Consider the following 19,471-nt stretch of genomic DNA (forward strand, 5'->3'; position numbering starts at 1 on the left):
GCATTCACCTCTTCATTCTTACTCGCCTCTCTCTATCAACACCCACCCTACAATCGAATACACAAACAGCAAGCAGAAAGCAGAATCAATCTCACCATGGCCAACACAGACTCAGAGACACTTCCCAAAGCAATCCTTTACTCGTGAGTCACACAGTCACGGTCACAGTCTCGAGCTGGTCAGCGCTGACTGCTCGATCAATGTCAATTGACCTAAAGCTGGCCGACCTCGGTATGGTCTACGGTCCCTCAACTATGCCTGCATGAGAAAGGTTACTCTAATGACGAGTATATAATCAAATATGTGGATATCAGTGAGTGTCATCTGGAACGTTGAGCAGAGGACACCGCACAAGTGCTGATCTCGGATTCGTACGTCTTCAGCTAAAGGAGAGGTGAGTCAGTCGTACAAGTCAAGGGATCAGGTAGAGGATTAACACTGACCTGGTCTGTTGAAGAACTTTGCCCCTTCGTATCTCAAGTGAGTCTCTTCATCTTCCCGCAACAGTGGTTTACAGCTGACCTTCCACTCATCTCCGCAGAATCAATATGAATGGTTAGTCTGCTTGCTTTGACGACATATACTCAAGCTGACTCTCCTGCAGGAACCATCCCCACTCTTGTTGTTCCCACTCTTGAGACTACAGGCAGCGATGTAGATACTAGATATCGTTCTCTGAGAGATACCATCGTGAGTGATCACTGATGAAATTGGATTGAGCTCACCCGCTCCACAGTCAATTTGTGACTTTCTTGACCATGCTCGAAGCGCGAGCTCGGGCCATGTCCAACATCCCGACAAACCCGCCCCTACTTTAGCCCCAGCGACTATCGAAGGTAAGTGAATAATGATCTACTGCGGACGATGCTGATCGACGACATAGGAAAGGGACTGTCCGACGAGATCATCAACCTCATTCACGTATACACAGTAGACCCCAATTTTGTCGCTCTAGCCGCACGTGACGAAGCAGAGTTACGGGACAAAGCAAGTCGTCCACCCGGCCAATCCCTCGCTCTCAGGAGAGAATCTCTACAACGTTATCTGGAAGAAGCGAAGCAAGCCGTCGCAGAATCGGCCGTCGCGCCAAAGGAGGGAAGTCTAACATGGGAACAAAAGACGGTCAAATTCTTGGAGGAGAAAGTCCAATCAAATGAGCAAATATGGGAGCTTTACAACGGTAAAGCCGGGAAGGAGAAGGAGGAGCAGTTCTTTGAGGTTTGTAAAAAGACGTGGACGGAATCATTACCTGAAGCATTCACGAAACTTGAGAATTTATTTAAAGGACCTTTCGCTCTCGGTGATCAAGTCGTGAGTCATCCAATTTTTATCGCCGGACATGATCGATACTCATTTGGGTCGGTCAGTCTCTTGCCGACCTGCACACCATCTCTTGGCTCACGCGACTAATTTCCATTGCTGGTGGAGAACCTGACGCTGCTGGTATTGACTCTCTTTTGCCTCATCTTGGCGGTTATAAATTCGGACCCAAGGTGCGAAAGTTCTGGGAGGAGTGGGTGGAACGAGAAAGCTTTAAGAATGTCTTGGTGCCTGCGTGCGGAGCATTCAAATACCAAGGGATTCAAGATGGAAAGTAAGGCTGGATTATGGATATGGCAATGGCTCAAAGGGAAGCAGAATCGTAAAGAAGATCCATGGGAAAGAATAAATTGTATATATCTATAGTCATGCAAAATGGGTCATTTGTTGTCACTTGGACTGTCCATTCTTGTAAGCTTTTGCTCCTTGACCCCATTTACCTGCTTTCGCTCCCCACTCGTCCACTACACCCCACATATGCTGCTCCTTAATCACGGGGGCTGGTTTCCTGTCCTTCACGGCTTCACGATCTAGCTTCTTTGGTCTGGAGTAGCCGGCTTCAACTGCGATATCGTCAGAACCGTTCTTAAAGGGCATCAAGCCTGACGCTGGTCGTCTTGCTGTGGAGCGCGCGTTGGTAGGGTTGTTCGAGTTCTCCCATGTTCTAGCTTCTCGATCTAAAGGTAGCCATTCCTCGGCGGTATATGTGGGTGAAGTGGTCATTTCAGTCAGTCTAGATACGGCCCGTTTCTGTGTGCTCTGATCAGCGGATATTCAAATTGGGATTGGTGATCACCAGACATACATAAGCGAATCTCTCGTCCTCCCCTGTCCAGATTCCTAACACGCTGAATGAACTTCCGCTTTTCTTCTCCTCTAGTCGCGCCTTCTCCTTTTTTGCCGGTGAGGCAGTGTTGTATAGACTGACATTTGGTCGATACGGCGTTGCAAGGGTTTCAGAGAGTGATTCCGCCTCCATGATCCTCTCGTTCGTCATCTCATCGACTTCGGACTCGTTCAACTCCAGAGCGTCCGGGAAGAAGAGCGTGGAGGTAGTAGCAGGCGATCTGATGTAAACCTGACATCGGGATTCATCTGCGCCGTTGGTCATGAGTTATTGTCCATTTCGAGTGAGGACGTCACTCACACAAGGCATCAATGAGATTGATCAAGCGTCTGGCTTCATTCTTGTGCTTGAGGTAAAGCACGGGAACTTCGTCGATGAAAAAGGTAGAATATGACGAGGCTAGTGTTAGGTAATCGGCTGGACCCAAAGACTGCAGCTGGAGTCAGCGGTTGCTGGTCGACCAAGAACTCACCTCTTCGCACAGATCAGCAAAGGTAAAACGGCATATCTGCCCGGCTGCCGCTGGTACATTCACCCTTCTTCCGTAAACAGAGACTGTAGTGGGTCCGACTGAGTTGTGTGTCAGCGGTCGTCAATCACCAGGTTGTTAAAAAGAAACAGTCATTTGAAACTACAACACTCGGGATTCCCAAATCGTCCCCGACTTTGGTACTAACCGAGCGATGAGAAGCTTGACTTCGCAGAGCTAACGGGATGCGGTATATTCTTCACTCGATGGTCGTAGATGGAGATGGAGGACGTAGCTTAGATTGTGTGCAGATCAAGTATATGTTCAAGATAAGTAAGATGAGACTGCTTACCATGAAGCCCTTCAGTCTTCTCCTCCCAAAGCCTCTCAAAACCATCATCGCCTTCCTGGTACCATTTCAGAATTTCTTCATCTCGATCATGATCTGTCCGGGCTCGCCAATCAACCCCGCCATCGACCGTGACCACCTCGCATCTGCTCTTCAGAGCGTCCAGGAATCCTATCATCCGATCTTTTTGTACACCATGGTGATACAAATCTTCCGGCACCCGATTTGAGCATGCCACTACGACTCCGCCCAAGCGCCAATACCATGATAGCACGTCTCTGATGAGCGCCGCTGAAGAGGCATCGACAAGCTGAAATTCGTCAAAGCTTTTGGCATGATCAGCGGTCCTCAACGATGTGAGTAAAGGTCATACACTCACTATAGCACATGATAATCCAGAATCATATTCCGTGCGACTGGGTTTCATCAGCGATCGGCGAGCTCCTATGTTCTTATTTACTCACTGATAAAAGCCATCCCTTCTTCTTTCGCCCAAACCCTTTCGTTCCCCTCTTCATCCCATCTACCCCCTGCAAAGACAGCTCTCCACCCTTTCTTATTTGCCAGTTCCATGTTCTCAGTCTTCCGCATGATCTCTTCGACCACTGATGGAGCATTCTTCCTCCTTTCTAACTCCAGGAACACCTGTCGATATAGCGAGAGGGTGAACGCATGATAGTGGACGCGTCGTTTGGGAAGTGGTAAGAGCTGGAAGAAGAGGGACAAGAGGAGTGATTTACCGGTGCCTGTGGGGGATCAGCCATGGAGAGTCGATGAATGTGATTGCGCTTACCTGGAGGACCAGTCAAGAGTATCCCTTTCGGCGTCTCGAGATTTGCGAGTTCCTCCTCCCCACTTAGTACCCTGACCAGCTTCTTCTCCTCATCTCCCGAGTCCACCTCTATCCCCAGATATTCTCCGGCTTTCTCTTTCCCTTTGATCCATCCCGACTTTCGGTTGACATCCTGGGCGATAAATGGGGCAGATGGAGTGAGCTTGGCTACTAGATCGATTGGAGGGGAGTAGTCCTCAAGACTTTCTAACAGGTGTCGAAGCTTTCGGGACAAGTCAGCAGGATTCATCATCGGTTCATTGATAGACATACCTTGATCACACATCGGACCTGCTCGTCATCCCATTTTAGCCTTCCGCCCGCGACCAGTCCTCGATATAGCTCCAAGAGATCGGTAGGAGCTGGCAGCTGAGCGTTGACGTCTGCATTCGCAGATGCTCTTGAGGGACCCGCCTGACTGGGAGCAAACCTGACTGTATGCTGATATGATGTAGATCGGGGATTGAGCTTATGAGTAGTGTTGGTATTGACTAGGGCAGTCCTTCGGGTGAGACTGATTCCACACTGGAGATCCCCTATCGATCTGGTTGCTTTCGCACTCCTTGTCAAAGTACGAGTCCCTTTCATGATCATTTCGGTTTGGGAAGACGCATGTCACCATGCCACGGTGTGGATATATCCATGCATTTACAACTTGATCGAATACTCGAGTGCGATGTTGAAGCTAGCTCGGGAATTGGCGGTTATCACCATCGAACTCATGACTTTCGTACTACGTCATCAAATTCGCATTTAGTGTGTGTACCGTGTACCACCGTTTATCTGATATGATCACGACGCTGCTTTTTCTCTTCCTTGACATGCATGATACTCGTAGTTCATCGGTCTCCATGATATCATTGCTTCCGTTCTTTGCGATAGTGGTGATACATTGGAGAAGTTGACCTCCCTTCCAACAGGTTCTACCTTTCGACCCATCAAACGGCCATATCAACAGAATTCTTACGTAAATTACTGCTTCACAGATTGGCTTGTGAGCAAGAACTCCAGAAGCCGGGAGGATAGGACATGTCCTTCGTCCAAGATACTCATGGGCAGCGATGAGTGACGGTTTCACTGCACCCGGTGCGCTAATATCCTGGTCATTCGTGAAATGCACCATTTCGTGCCTCTGCGCACTTTATCTCCACAGCTTCGAACCAAGCTGCAATGCACGGGAAAAAGAGAGAAATGAAAAGAAAAAAAAAAACAAAAGTTGAGGGGGTGTGCTGGAAGCGAAAAGCCAGCACACAGGCACGCCCTGATGGCTGCCGGGACGATATGGAGCCACTCTACTCCACCTAGAGCCCTTTAGATGCTTGGAAGATTGGCTATAGATGTCCAAGGCGGCTGGCACATAGTGGAGGCTTAATAAAACAGCGTGGCGCATGCGATTTTGCTCAATTTTGTAAGAGAAACGATCCGCATCATCAATCAATCCCCGCTTTTGGACTGGCCCCCTTCTTTACGGGTATTCAGTAGCTGTTTTGGCCATTCTCAAGTCGTCTGGGTATTCCAAGGATGACATGCGTACGATTTTCAGTTTTAGCAACAAACCCTAATTGGCAGGCGGAAAGAGTGACCCAAGGTGCAACCTTGGTACCTGCGGACAATGGGAAAAACACAAAACCTTGAAACAAAGCCTGGCCCCACCAGATCAGTGCACGAGCGGATCACAACCGAAAGCTAATCCTCTCTTGTAATTCATACCGATCGACTTGTCAAATGTCTTAAGAGTTGTTTTCTTGCCTTGTCACTGGCTCGCTGAAAACCTCACAGGGTCACGTATATCACATATTCAACGCCGATCGTTATGACCAATCCCGCCGCCGGGTATGAAGCGGACATTGACTCCGCCGCATTCCCTGGCATCGAAAGTCCGCTGTGACACCAATTGGGCAACTTGCTCTCAGGAACTGGGGGTAAGAAGCTGCTCATATCCGCCTCCAGATCCTTCCGCGGGAAAACGCCTGGGACCAAGAGGGTCCAGGGCTGCAAAGCGCACTGTCGGCACTGAAAGTTTATTTCTGGCCGCTTGGTTGTGTCGGCTGCTGGATCTCATAAGTGCCTGAAAGCCCCGTCGGTGGGCCGTATGGAGCCGCGTAGAATTATCACAAGAACCCCAGTCATTACCTAAAATTCACCTTATGCCAGGCTGGAATCATCGGCCTGTGGCCCACTAATGTGGTTATAGTACATTTCACAGGCACACATCAGGCCTCCAAAAACACCCAGAGTCACACGCTACTCCCACAGTCTTCGCTTAACCATTACGATTGGAATCATCTGATCTCTGAGCATGGCGGACTTTTTATCCGCTTCAGCCACACCGAGGGTTACCTCTCGGCAGTGGAACATCAGTCACTTGACCCCTGACCGGCATTCGGTTTCGTCGGAAATCGATTATTTTTTGTTGCCAATTCCAAAAGAGATGTGACAGACCATCTGTGGCTTCGTAAAACATATATATACGCATGCGGGACACATTGGGGGATCGAAAAGGCCCCAACCTCCAACCCTCAACCCCAGTCTAGTTCGCAGACAACCTTACTTACAATGGACGTCGTCGAGAAATCCCGTGATACGCATCACGAATTGGCTACTGAAGACTACAATGACAAGTCAGCAGCCTATGGCATCGAAGATGTTGGTCATCTAGCATCCCAAGGCAAGAAGCTCATCAATCCTCTCCATGGTTTAACCAAAGCGCAGGTTCTCGCCGATGTGGAGGAATTCTGTAGGGAGAAAGGATTGGAAGACAAGGTCGACGTATTCAAGCGGGGAGCGTTGATCGCTCAGCGACCCACCGAATTTGAAGCAATCCAGGAGTTGACCGAGGATGATCGTAGCTGGCTTCGAAAGGCATCCGCAAGTAAATGGTCTCACCCTAAGATGCTTTACTTCACTGGTCAGTTCATACGCTTTCTTCTTTTGGTTAACTTTGCTTGCTTAACCGTCATGTTGCAACAGTCATTGTCTGCGCTATCGGTGCAGCTACGCAAGGATGGGATCAAACCGGGTCAAACGGAGCAAGTGAGTGGCTGTTCATGCTCTGTCGCCATCTTTCCCTCGCGGCTAACGTACAGTACTCCTAGACTTGTCTTTCCCCACCGAATTTGGCATCGCCCGGCCTGTTGGAACAGCCGAAGGAAATGCCGACGAATGGAAGGTCGGCTTCGTGAATGCTGCGCCTTATATTGCTTCTGCACTTTGGTGAGTCGATCAGACTTTGGTCATAAGCTTGAATTCCGCGCTAATCAGTGCTCCTACGTCTGCAGTGGTTGTTGGTGTATGTTGAAACTTTGCCCCTGAGTTTGGCGAATAGCACATTCGTTAACTTCATCTGAATCCCTTAGTGTCGGATCCTTTGAACCACTTCTTTGGCCGAAGAGGCGAAATTTTCATTACCTCCCTCAGTGAGCTTAGCATCTTATGGACCTTCAAATTTGCCTCGATCTAACTTTACTTCCCTCAGTCCTCATTGCGACTCCCATCGCTTCCGGCTTTACTCACTCTTGGCAAGCTTTGGCTGCTGTCCGTCTTGTTCTCGGTATTGGTATGGGAGCTAAAGGTATGTCAGGTCTACTATGCTGCTAGTGGTATCTTGCTGATCTCGGGTCTAGCTTCTACTGTTCCAATGTATGCCGCCGAACTCGCACCTGGTAAGTGCTGCGGTGTTCAATCCGAAGATGCGCTTGGTAACGTGAATTACTGTTTTTAGCCAACATTCGAGGTGCCCTCGTTATGGGGTGGCAATTGTGGACTGCTTTCGGTATCTTCCTTGGGTTTGCGTAAGTCGGTAATCGTCATATCAAGCGCACATGTGATACTGTGCTAATCATCGTTTTTTAGTGCCAATGCGGTAGTCAAAGATGTCGGTCGTATTGCTTGGAGATTACAACTTGGATCCGCGTTTATCCCGGCTCTGCCATTGGCCATCCTTATCTTCTTCTGCCCCGAATCTCCAAGATGGTTGATGAAGAAGGGTCGGTACATTCAAGCCTTTGCGGCCATGTCTCGGCTCAGACATACAGAGACACTCGCCGCCCGAGATTTGTATTACGCACACGTTCAGTTGATGGAAGAGAACAAGATTGTCCAGGGCAAAAATTACTTCTCTCGATTCACCGAGCTCTTCACCATTCCTCGTGTCCGACGTGGTACCTTGGCTGCCAGTACCGTAATGTTGGCTCAGCAAATGTGCGGTATTAATAGTGAGTACATTCAGGTGTCAGAGAAACATCATGCTGATAGAGTTCCACCCAATAGTCATCGCGTTCTATTCAAGTACTATCTTTGTGGAATCCGGGTACTCTGCTTCTCAAGCTCTCTTCGCTTCCCTCGGATTCGGTGCTGTCAACTTCTTATTCGCGTTCCCTGCTATCTTCACTATTGACACTTGTAAGTCACATGCCTTCAACGATCAATGCCGGGTGTTCTAAGCTCATATACAATTTTCAGTTGGACGTCGATCCCTGCTTCTCTCCACATTCCCAAACATGGCTTGGACCTTGCTTGCTGCTGGTATGATGTTCTTCATCCCTGACACTGAGGCCAACAAAGTTATGCGTACTGGTTTGATTGCCTTGTGAGTACCTTTGGCGCAGACCAAGCGCATTCGTCTTTTCGTGTGGTCGGCTGACATTTTTCGCTTCAGTTTCATCTACCTTTTCGCCGCTTTCTACAGTGTTGGCGAAGGACCAGTGCCATTCATGTACTCTGCCGAAGTCTTCCCCCTTCCTCAACGTGAGCAAGGTATGGCATGGTCTGTCACTGTTTGTCTTGGTTTCTCATCGATCTTGAGTTTGACCGTGAGTTTCCTGCATGTTGCGAACGCGGTAGAATCCATCTGACACTGTTCAAAAGTTCCCTCGAATGCTTCGAGCTTTGACTCCACAAGGCGCTTTCGGTACCTATGCCGCATTCAACGTGATTGCTCTTGTACTCATCTTCTTCTTCGTTCCTGTAAGTAACGCTTCTTACCCTCACAGGACGACATCACACTCACAATTCCCATTTGACCAGGAAACCAAACAATTGACCCTTGAAGAGCTCGATGCTGTATTTTCTGTGCCTACAGCTACTTTTGCAAAGTACCAAACCGGAACTGTTCTCCCCCACTGGTTCAAAAGATGGTTCTTATTTAGAAGAGGCGAGAAGTGTCCTCCTTTGGTCATCGCCGATGACTACGAACCTAACGCCTAAGCTCGCGCAGTATGGATGTCCGGGGTCCGTCGTAAAACCCTCTCAAATCCGCTTTATATCATCTGTACGCTTTTCTTTATCTGTATCTGAGTACTTAACGTCTGGGCGTGTCGGTGCGACCCGATGCGACTCAAAGTATACTTTATCGGCGTGAAATCCCCAATTAATACGATTTTTCAAAACAACCATTCACTATTTATTCTTTCTCCTTTCTTCGTTCGCTCAGTCAATATTTATCCTGCTTGTCTGAAGAATGTATTATGATTTTCTGCCATGAATTTGTCATGATGAACAGACAAGAGTCGCAGATGAGCTTTCTTTGAAACATACACCTCGGTAACGTGGGGTGACACCCTTGAATCAGGTTGACTCCGCACAATAAAGGACTCAGGTGGTAATGAAAACTCGCACAGGACATGAGAACAAGAACACGCAACCCACAGTACAGACCTCACCAATGACTTGTCACAGTCTCCCATTCTCCAGCCGCTTCGTCACTTGGCGTTGGCATTCGTATTCAGCCGTTCTACCGTATTCACGCACTAGCTGCTAAATTAATCAGGGTAACATACAATGGGTTTAGGCGGCTCTGCCGCTAGAGCTGTTCCAACTACCGTCGGCTCTGGTAAGGGAAAAGACCGCATAAGACTTTTTTCCCCCCTTTCTTACCCGCAAACGCCAATAGCCAAGCTTGCCAAGTCTGGTGTCATTGACCACCATCGGACTAACTGATTGAATGGTCTGTGTCCAGTGCCGCTCCTCACTCGCTTGCGTGCGGCATTTTTCTCCCGCAATCAGGGCTGACATCTCCAGAGGGGGTCTCACACAAAGATGAGGGCCAACGTTTGGCTCATATCCTCCACCCCGCCCCCCTCCCAAAGGCCCCTGTAGAAGCTTGAGGCGCCACATATATAGTGCATGAGGCCTTCACTTGTGTTCTCAAACATTGTCATATCTCCCCCACGCCCACACTGCTCAGACGATCCCTCATCTGCAACATGAAGCTCTCAGATTGGAAACTCACGACATGGTACCTCATCTTCTGTTGTATGGTATTCAACTGGGGAAACATCCTGTTTGGAATGTGAGTCGGAATGGCTGCGGACGATGGATTGACGTTCCCAGCGATGTATCCGCTTTCGGTGCTTTGCAGACGCTCCCAAGTTGGCTCGATACCTTTGGCACACCGAATGCCAGCGGTTCCAAAGTCTTGACAACCAATCGCAGCTCTATCATGAATTCTGGTAAGCAAATCGCTCACCTCGACAGTAGACTGTCAAATGCGCTGACTTGTGGATTGTGCATGCTTAGTCGTATGGCTTGGTAAGCTCACCGGTACGATCATCTTCGAACCTCTTCTCGAACGAGTGGGATTCAAGAAAACTGTATTAGTCGGAGCCTTTGCTCAAATCATTGGTGTCATCAGTCAGTTGTTGATTCGTGTTTCGTATTATGACATTGCTGGGCTGATTTGCTTCTGGGGTAATATAGTCGAAATCACTGCAAAGGAGTGGATCCAGTTTACTGTGGGACGAGTTCTTACCTATGCCGCGGTCGGTATCATCGAGACCACTGTACCAACGTATGAAGCCGAACTTGCTCCTGCACCTTTGCGAGGGTTCTTCGCTGGAAACGTACAAGTATTCGTCCACATTGGTGCTATCTGGGGGAGTGGCATGAGTCGAGCTTTCGCCGACGAAATGGGCCCGAGAGGATGGAAAATTCCGGTGGGCGTGCAGATGATAGTGAGCTTAGCAGTCGCTCTGTAAGATGCTCAGCTGACACGTATAGTAGCCGTCTGTATTACTTCTCATCTTGATACCGTTCTGTATCGAATCCCCCAGATGGCTGTTGTCCCATGGTCAGAAGGTACGATTGGCTTGAGCTGATGTACTGCGACGCAGCTGATGTCGTGAAACAGGAAAAAGCTATCATTTCATTGAACAAGATCCGTCCAGCCCACCAAGAGGAAGACGGGACTACAGTGGCAGAAGCCGAGACCATTGAACAGGCCATTCAAGAGAGCAGGGAGATTGGCGAAGGACAATGGCTTGACCTGTTCAGGAAAAGTCACAGACGACAAGCTTGGGTAAGAATTATTCATCGTCTGCGTAACATCATTGCCCATGCTTATTAGCGGAACCGGAACAGATCTGCGCAATGATGTTCTTCTTCAATCAAACGACTGGTCAGCAGTTTGCGAACGTGTATGGACCATCGTTAGTACAGATTTTCTTCAGATCATCTGCACGATTGTTGACAACCTACTGTAAATAGCTTCTACCGAGCCATGGGACTCAACAACGAAGACATTTTCACCTACACCATCCTTATTCCCGTTGTCGGTCTGGCTGGTTGTACCATCGCTGTCTGCTTGACCGATATTGTCGGCCGTCGGCCGTTGACCTACATCGGTGCTGCCTTGGCGGTCCTGTTCTCCGCGCTCATCGCTGCGATTGGCTCTGACCCGTCGTCGAGCACCGATGCCGTCAAATCCAATGTGGTTGTCGCTTCCGTCATGCTGTTGAACGGTGTGTGCAAGTTCGGGGTATCCAGTCAATGTTACCTTGTTGCATCGGAGATCGGAGGGACGCAGATGCGAAAGAAGATGTTGGCATGGGCCACCTTCAACGATGTCATCTTTGCTTTCATCGTCACTTTCTGCATCCCGTACCTTCAGGACGGTCCAGCGATCCAGCTGGGGGCCGAGGTCGGTTACATCTTCATGGGTGCCGCTATCATCGCTTTCTTCTGGTCGATCTTCTTCCTGCCCGAACTGCGAGGACGATCCTTGGAAGAGGTCGACGAATTATTCGAGGTATGTAGGATGCTCACACGCCCGCGCGTATCTGCCTCACGCTGATGCGGTCTGTTTCTTCTGTCCCCCCGTAGCGTAAACTGTGGGCATGGCAATTCAACAAAGCTGAATCTCGGGGTTTGGGAGCCGAAATCGCACGAATCGAAGAAGGCGCACACGCCAATTTCCAGATCAAACCTACCTCCAGATTCCAAGAAAAAGTCACGGACCCGTGAGTGTATATCCCCTCCGACATGCTCGGGACCCATATCTGTGTTGCTAATTTGGTCGTCAACTTGCGAAACTGGCAGCGCCGCAAATGCCTCTCGCGACGAGCTCCCACACTAGAACGTGCCGGCTTGCGCAAGCCATCGCTGTGGTTTGTAGTTGATTGACACGAAGACGATCGTGACGGAGAGGAAGGAAGGAAGACAAGTCTAAAGAAACATCGCTCATTGAGCTACCTGACGATCATGCAACATCTGACTCTTTCGGAGGCACTTGAGCAGCATTCATGCGACCGAATCAGGCGTGTAAGGGAGCATCTTGTATTCTGTTAAGAACATCGACTACCAATTGTGATCGGTAGCAGCTCATTCCGAGCGGGACAAGGGAGCGCGGCGGCAACATACATCCAACTTTTAGAAGGGTTCAGCATTATGATAGTGGACAACAAATTATGCTCGTGTCATCTTGGCGCATTTGTGTGACCTTTCAGCTGGAGTGACCCCTCCATCTCTGACAGCTGAATACCTGTCGATGAGCTGAGGCATGCATTCCCCTCTCTTTGCAGAACAAACTCCAGTTGAAAACGTCGATCTGGGTTCTGAGATTAACGTAAACTTCAATTGGATACTAACGTAAAATCAGATTGAAAACGTGGATTTCCCGATCGCCGATCTCATTCAAATGTAAATCGTCACCATACATGATATAGCGTCATAACCATATTATGACCGTTGAATTGGGGTCCAGTGACCTATATATATCTGGGAGCATGGTTGACAAGATGTCAGTCGTTCTCCCAGTAGCTAACAATCAGCGTACATACTCAAATCAAGTAAGTGTGTCCCAACTACTATAGTGATACTCAGCGTTAACGCCCCTTTCAGACACAATGACATTCAGACTCGCCTTACGACCCATCCGACCCATCTCGCGTGTCACCCTCGCACGACCTCTCCACTCGACCGCTCTCAGACGGACTCAAGCAGGGTACGGAGATCCCCAAGATGAAAAGGCAGACAATCACACTCCACTACCATCTTCCACACCTGATCCTCACCCACAAGGTCAAGGTAAAGGACCAGGAACTAAGACTGGAACGACCGATCCGGAAGTAGCTCAAGGGGGAGTAGGAAACGCAGGTGGAAAGAAAGGTTCAGGTAGCGAGAGCAACGAGAAAGTCAGTGGACAAGAGATAAAGGAGACAAAGAAGATTGGAGAAGAACCAAAGAAGGAGGAAGTTGGCGGAGCAGGACCAATCGGCGGATAACCGTGAGTTATACCTATCCTCAGAGTATTGTACACATGTTGATCGTATAATGCATGCAGGTGATACGGGGGGTTTCACTGGAGATATATGGAATGATGAACAGAAGTAAGAATGAAAATGTAATGATATATATATGCAAATTATAAAAACCATGATTCGTGATGGGCATTACACATTCTAACAACCTGTTTATGACTAACCCCTCATAGCCTTGACAAACTCGGTATAGGTCTTTCGGAAATCTTTGGCTTGCTGGGTTCTCAAACTGTTGACAAATTGGTTGGCGATATCGGGAGGACAGTTCAATCGGGGGAGTAAATCGTTGAGTAAGAAATTGATCGCTTCCTGACCTCGAGCTTGAGCGGTACTTCGAACAAGTGCGGCCATTTCGAAAAGGGTCTACGAGGTGTCAGCAAGATTCGCGTGTGCTTGTACCAGGACTCACCAAAGTACTGCTCCTGATATTGAACTCCTTCCTCGCTGGGACTTCAAAACACGCAGGTACCAATCGTTGGTAGATGAAGTTTTCATACCCAGGTAAAGCTTGCTTTGCTCGATCTTCCTTGGCAATGGCGTGTTGGTTGGTGGCGACGGCAGTTCCATTGGCGACAGCTTTGCTCATAGCAGACATTGCGCTATCAGCAAAGACAGAGGGTTGAGCTGCTGCTTCGGGCGATGTACCCCAGGCGATCACGCTTCGAGCAAAGAAACCAAAGGCGAATCGTTGTGAGCCGGGATCCGAGCAATCTTGGGTCAGACCTAATAAGGTGGTCAGAAGGTTCTCGAATTCCGGCTTGTTTCGTTCGGTGATGAAGACTCCATCGAGGTTGGCGTTCATGAGGGCGGTGAAGAAGTTGAGGTACGCGTCTTTGAGTCGGGCATGAGTTTGAGCTTCATCGGTTCCGGTAATGGGTTGTTGCAGAATCGCGAAGATACGGGAAAGGAGGGGGAGAAGGAGCATGTCCATGGTTTCAAAGGTGTTTTTCTGGAAGCTCGTCAGCGATTGCCTCCACTACACTAGACTCACCTTTAATCGATGCATCAACAGCCCTAAGAACAGCATAAAGTCGACCAACTCGGACGTCTCGTACTCGGTCACTACGACAGACACGAATCTCGGGACCAGCTCGGCGACGGTCGATCCGATCGCATTGACAAATTGAGCGAAAGCGAATCGAGCCTGTATCTGGTCAGCAACAGATAGATATTGACTAGACGATGACAAAACTCACCGCATCCCTAACCACTCTTTGCGTCTTCACAGCATCCAGGGCTTGCAACAACGCTTCTGTCATTTGCTTGAAAGCTGGAGTGTAAGGGAGCTTCTCAACTTGGGTATCCGAGACCATCGGGAAGCCTTTCGCCAAATGACCAAGTGCCATGAGATGATGGTGGACTTGAAGGACCGCTTGAAGATCGTTAGGATCTGTCCTGAATCTTTCTACTCCAGATGCCATTCCACTCATCAGAGGTCCAGCAATAGCTTCCAACAGAGGGATCTGCTTGTTTGAGTCAGACTTGGTGAGGTAAATAAGCTGACCCGCTGCTTCGAAGAGGTAGAGTTGGTCCACGGCATAAGACTTTCCAGTTGTCGCTTTAGTGAGTGGATCCTCATCAGGCGAGTCGGCGGACGGCACGTCCGCGTTGATAACCAGAAGATCCTATCAGAGTCAGCTTTGTTCGCATCTGGAATGACTCACCTTGATGCTGTCCAAGATTGGCGGTACCATTGCATCCACTGTGCTGTTTCTGCAATCCTTGCAAAGCTTCTGGAAGAGATAGAAGCATCGACGTCGAACGAATTGGTCGGTATGGTGCACACCTCTGTGGGCTTTGTCAGCTTTGTTCAGCTGGTGATGCACTCACCTTCCATCCAAGATCGCCTCAAACATGGGTTGAATCGCTTCTGCTTTGTATTTCCAGAACTCGACGTAACGCACCGAGATCTCGAAGTACTGGAGTGTAACACTAGGATGGGGATAGGTGGAAATTCCTGATGCCATACATCGTTTGAGTAACTCTCCGAGTGGTGAGAGTGGGTATTGATCGTAATCGAAATTCTCTTTAGCTGTGCCATAATCCACCTCGGGTTCGGCAATATCGCTGGTGGGTGTGGATCGACCACTCGAGATGGACTTGTTGACGCTGGCTCGATAGACCTTATCTCGAGCAGCTTTGGTAGCAACCTCGGGTGGAAGATCGTAAAATCCAGCACGAGTATTGCCTAATTGTCAGCTCAGCCCGCAGTATGCTGCACTCACTTTTCGAAAGCTCTCCAAAAGTATAGATCAGATGCAATGCCAACTCCGCTTGTTGCCAAGGTACCGCCGACGCACCACCAGCTTGGTAAGCATCCAGAGTAGCTACTACAATCCTTGCAACCACTTCTGTATGTAAACCTTTTTCTATTTGTGCGATAGATTCGATGTAAGCTCGGCATTGCTAAAGGCACGTCAGCTTTGATTCTCGTCAAGTTACACTCACAACTCGGAACGTTCGGAACAAAGCCATCTCATCATCTGAATCCTCGTCGCTACCAGGCGCCTCCCATTCCGCATCATCAGGCCAAGCCAATTGTCGAATCAAAATATCTAACATGGAAGCTAAGAATTCTCGCCGTTGAGGGGTAAGAGGAGGTGGAGGACTAGGTGCGGGTGGTTGAGGTTGCCCTGCTTTCACGGGTGGAGGGGCGAGAGGAGGTTTGTAGATTCGTTTGTACTACAGACCAATTAGCGTGATCCATATACTTTATCGACTTACCACTCGGAGAAGATCCGAAGCGAAAGGAGCTACGGCGATCGGCACTTCGTATTGACGATCGCTTAAGAAACGAAGCAAAAGGGGAAGTCCAACCGTCATCATACTCTCCGCCTCGTTTCGTAAAGGTTCTGGTATTTCAGTCTACACACAGTCAGCTTCATCCATGTGTATTTCAGCACGCACATTCTCGAAAAACCCAATAAGTTCCGTTCCGAAAGTAGCTAAGATGCTCGCAACAGCAGCACGGAAAGCTATTACTTCTTCATTATCCTTGACCCCTCTTGTTTCCGATTCTAACGGATCTACCAGAGACACGAGGTTGAGAACTCTCAAAACTTCTAATCTTGCTTGAGGATCTTGGACACCTTTCGCAGCGAGAGATTTGATTATGTTGGCTGTAGCAGTACGCAAGGGGATGTGGCTTGAGCGAAGGAGGCGGTGGTAGAGGGCAAGGGATTTGGGCTGTAAGCTGACACCAAGGTCCACCCACGCTACAAAAATGTCAGATTTGATCCTTTTTTTTTCAGTCACATATGACTTACGAGTCCAAGTAACCATCGTCTTCAATGCCGTTTCTACCACTTCCAACCATTTCCCTTCTCCACCTTGTTCCAGCATATCCAGACCTTTCTCAACCAGATCCAACATTCCCTCCACCGCTATACGTTCGTCCCCACTGGATCTGATAACATCTCGAACTTCTCCGTCACGCTGTTGTCTATCCTTGGAGAATTTTCGGGCACTTCGAAGGGTAACATCGTGCACCTCCTGAGCTATTTCTGTGAGCACACGAAGGGTGAGGAGTGCAGGGTGGAAGTTGACGGGCGCTGCCGGTGGTACGGTAAGCAGGGAGAAAAGAGGACGGAGGAAGGTTGGGATGGTTGTAGGAAAAGCGTTGAGGAAGAGGTGCGCGATGGTGAAAGCGAGCTTGTTTCGGAGGACTGAGCTGATATGAGCTTGGTTCTTGTCACATGTTGTAAGATTGTCACGTACACGCTTGACCACTTTCGCAAGAGCCTTGGACATATTCGGTCTGCACAAACTCGATGACAGCGTTATACATGGCCTGTTGAGCTTCCGAGGTGATGTCACTCGATCTGCGGGTCGGTCAGCTCTGTCTCGCATTTCAGTTACTCACCTTTGGGTCAAGGCCGTATCTACCACCTGCTCGCAGAACATCCTCAGATCCGTTTCCAGCTTTTCCTTGCCATCCTTACCAGGATTGGATGGTCCAGGAGCACCTGCACCTTGAAGATAGAGAGCCAAGCAGTCCTACACGAATACACGTCAGCCCCTTCTTCCCACTTTCATTGCTCACACGAGCGGGTAAAGATTGACGCTCACCTGCCAGGTTTCCTGCGAGAGCTGCTTGACCTTTGTGAGGTAATCTATTGCTTGCTGTTTCAACTCTGCATTGACATTGGAATCTGTACTGGCGGCGATTCGGACTGCTTGAGGGATATCGTTGAGGTGAGAGGAAGACGCCATAACGGCGATTTTTTTTTTTCTTCTTGAATTTTCTACTGGTGTTGTTTCGAGCTTGAAAACGGTTGTCACTGAAGCCGGGAGATGAGATGCAGGTGGATACAGTCAATGCTGAGAGATGCTTGATAACGAACGCAGGAAACGAGAAAGATGAAGAGGTAGAGCAAAGAAGTAGAAGAGAAGTGGAGAAGATATGGAAACAAATGTTGAAGAGGATCAACATACATTTCAACAATTCACCCACTCAGTCACTCGACACAACCTATTTTTCAGGCACGCATCATTCATTCATCAGAATCATACCATCTCCAGTGGTTTGCCACATCATAATGTGACATGGGTACATCGATAACAGTCAATCTCGCTATGATTGCTCTCGCATGCTACCTCATATGAGCGTTCCAGTTTACTAAGATGCATGATACATTCCGGACCGATGCAGAATGTACAGAAAAAAATATAATCTGAAAGTCGAATAGTCGTAACGCCGTCCGTTGACCTCCCTGCGTCCTCCTCCAAACCCATCACCTCAACCTCCACTCTACTTTCGGTACCATCGTACACCTTGTCTGTTCCTTCGCATCTTTCGTTGTAGTTGAAGCATTCCATAGAGGAGAGCCTCAGCGGTTGGAGGGCTACAGTGGATATCGAAATTTAGCACATGATCGTACCTGATGCGTATACGATTACTCACCACCCTGGTACGTAGATATCTACAGGTACAATTCGATCACACCCTCGAACTACTGAATAAGAGTAGTGGTAGTATCCACCACCGTTGGCACATGAACCCATCGAGATAACCCATCGAGGCTCAGGCATCTGGTCGTATACTATCATTCTTTTGTCAGCATGGAAACGTCAATTCTCCGGACGAGTAACATACCCTTTCTCAACGCAGGTGCCATCTTGTTGGTCAAAGTACCGGCAACAATCATGATATCACTTTGACGAGGTGAAGCTCGGAACACCACACCTAATCGATCTTGATCGTACCGAGCGGCGGCCATGTGCCTGTAGGCGTTCGTCAGCTCGGCCTTGGACTCTTTGATCGTCACAGACTCACATCATCTCTACGGCGCAACAAGCAAGACCGAAAGTCATTGGCCACATCGAGCCCTGTCGAGCCCAGTTGACCACTTTATCGAGTGTAGAGAGGACATATTCTGCGATTGGCTTCATCAGCGACATGTCCCAGAAATATCTAACATTCAAGTTTCCTTCGTCGGATCTCGTGATCGCTACGGGTTTGCATAGCTTGAACACTCACCAGCACCATTTCTTGGGGTCTCCAGACTCAACTGATTACTTCCCCTCTGTGCTATGGCAGTAGCAGGTGTGGTGGTAGAAGGAGATGAATCGGCGGTGTTTAAGGAAGATGTAGGGGTATTGGGTCTGAGGGCGATAGCAGAGTTTGAGATCGGTCGACCTGTATGTGAGAACCATCCTGTCAACATCCTCCTATCCATTTCATTTCCACGATCCGATCTGAGAATCACTAACCGATCGCGAGTGCTGGTCGAAGGGTTGAGGAAGAAGCTTTGGCAAGAACGCCTAGTGTTTGAAGTGATCAGCAATTGTACCACAATCCGTGGTGATCTGATCGACTCACCGTTTCTGAGACCTGGCAAGAGAGTGGTAGCCATTTTGAGATGATGATATGGGGTGATGAAATGATAGTACAAAGATGTACAAAGGTGTTATGATAGAATGATAACAGTCGTAAGTCGTATCTCACTGAGATGTCAGATAGGTAAATGTTGAATGCTACCAAGTAGAGTGTCACTGTAGGCTCTCGCCGCTCTTGCACTTTGTAAACCAATGAGATGAACCATGTTATATACCACGGTATTATATCGGAGTTATCCGGACATTCAGTCAAGTGGCATTCTTCCAATCATATGTAATCATC

General features: G+C 48.8%; 7 protein-coding genes and 1 non-coding gene across 8 annotated transcripts; 4 read left to right on the forward strand and 4 right to left on the reverse strand.

The window, feature by feature from the left end:
* Positions 1-96: 96 nt before the first annotated feature.
* I302_108985 (uncharacterized protein) lies at positions 97-1,598 on the forward strand (the record flags this gene model as incomplete). The annotated part of the gene is made up of 9 exons (XM_019194711.1): positions 97-143; positions 219-313; positions 384-394; positions 458-480; positions 542-555; positions 605-690; positions 737-836; positions 884-1,311; positions 1,368-1,598. The coding sequence occupies 9 exons, from the start codon at positions 97-99 to the stop codon at positions 1,596-1,598; spliced, it is 1,035 nt and encodes a 344-aa protein (XP_019043547.1).
* Positions 1,599-1,710: 112 nt separating this feature from the next.
* I302_108986 (uncharacterized protein) lies at positions 1,711-4,411 on the reverse strand (the record flags this gene model as incomplete). Its single annotated transcript, XM_065870776.1, has 9 exons — positions 1,711-2,070; positions 2,126-2,415; positions 2,468-2,597; positions 2,640-2,737; positions 2,989-3,311; positions 3,365-3,401; positions 3,450-3,731; positions 3,779-4,040; positions 4,091-4,411. 9 exons carry the CDS (start codon positions 4,409-4,411, stop codon positions 1,711-1,713), a joined length of 2,103 nt encoding a protein of 700 aa, XP_065726848.1.
* On the reverse strand, positions 2,797-2,911 carry I302_108987. Its single transcript, XR_002022042.2, has one exon. It is a non-coding gene; the product is annotated as a 5S ribosomal RNA (ribosomal RNA).
* Positions 4,412-6,373: 1,962 nt separating the features above from the next.
* On the forward strand, positions 6,374-9,022 carry I302_108988 (uncharacterized protein; the record flags this gene model as incomplete). The annotated part of the gene is made up of 14 exons (XM_019194713.1): positions 6,374-6,725; positions 6,788-6,850; positions 6,913-7,030; positions 7,096-7,106; positions 7,174-7,233; positions 7,293-7,388; positions 7,441-7,479; positions 7,539-7,608; positions 7,670-8,031; positions 8,087-8,218; positions 8,279-8,405; positions 8,475-8,628; positions 8,684-8,782; positions 8,843-9,022. The coding sequence occupies 14 exons, from the start codon at positions 6,374-6,376 to the stop codon at positions 9,020-9,022; spliced, it is 1,863 nt and encodes a 620-aa protein (XP_019043549.1).
* A 998-nt stretch (positions 9,023-10,020) lies between these two features.
* Positions 10,021-12,055, forward strand: I302_108989 (uncharacterized protein; the record flags this gene model as incomplete). The annotated part of the gene is made up of 9 exons (XM_065870777.1): positions 10,021-10,106; positions 10,250-10,266; positions 10,334-10,447; positions 10,514-10,767; positions 10,817-10,891; positions 10,944-11,111; positions 11,174-11,241; positions 11,300-11,840; positions 11,915-12,055. 9 exons carry the CDS (start codon positions 10,021-10,023, stop codon positions 12,053-12,055), a joined length of 1,464 nt encoding a protein of 487 aa, XP_065726849.1.
* Positions 12,056-12,936: 881 nt separating this feature from the next.
* Positions 12,937-13,314, forward strand: I302_108990 (uncharacterized protein; the record flags this gene model as incomplete). The annotated part of the gene is made up of 1 exon (XM_019194715.1): positions 12,937-13,314. One exon carries the CDS (start codon positions 12,937-12,939, stop codon positions 13,312-13,314), a length of 378 nt encoding a protein of 125 aa, XP_019043551.1.
* Positions 13,315-13,509: 195 nt separating this feature from the next.
* I302_108991 (uncharacterized protein) lies at positions 13,510-17,562 on the reverse strand (the record flags this gene model as incomplete). Its single annotated transcript, XM_065870778.1, has 14 exons — positions 13,510-13,713; positions 13,760-14,299; positions 14,342-14,494; positions 14,547-14,975; positions 15,054-15,138; positions 15,181-15,538; positions 15,651-15,756; positions 15,799-16,032; positions 16,075-16,215; positions 16,258-16,565; positions 16,617-17,015; positions 17,068-17,171; positions 17,213-17,346; positions 17,419-17,562. The coding sequence occupies 14 exons, from the start codon at positions 17,560-17,562 to the stop codon at positions 13,510-13,512; spliced, it is 3,339 nt and encodes a 1,112-aa protein (XP_065726850.1).
* A 538-nt stretch (positions 17,563-18,100) lies between these two features.
* I302_108992 (NADH dehydrogenase [ubiquinone] iron-sulfur protein 7, mitochondrial) lies at positions 18,101-19,205 on the reverse strand (the record flags this gene model as incomplete). Its single annotated transcript, XM_019194717.1, has 7 exons — positions 18,101-18,194; positions 18,254-18,392; positions 18,446-18,573; positions 18,626-18,725; positions 18,830-18,988; positions 19,063-19,113; positions 19,172-19,205. 7 exons carry the CDS (start codon positions 19,203-19,205, stop codon positions 18,101-18,103), a joined length of 705 nt encoding a protein of 234 aa, XP_019043553.1.
* Positions 19,206-19,471: the final 266 nt, after the last annotated feature.

Source organism: Kwoniella bestiolae, chromosome 8 (assembly GCF_000512585.2).
Source record: "Kwoniella bestiolae CBS 10118 chromosome 8, complete sequence".
In the NCBI taxonomy this organism is placed as follows: Eukaryota; Fungi; Basidiomycota; class Tremellomycetes; order Tremellales; family Cryptococcaceae; genus Kwoniella; species Kwoniella bestiolae.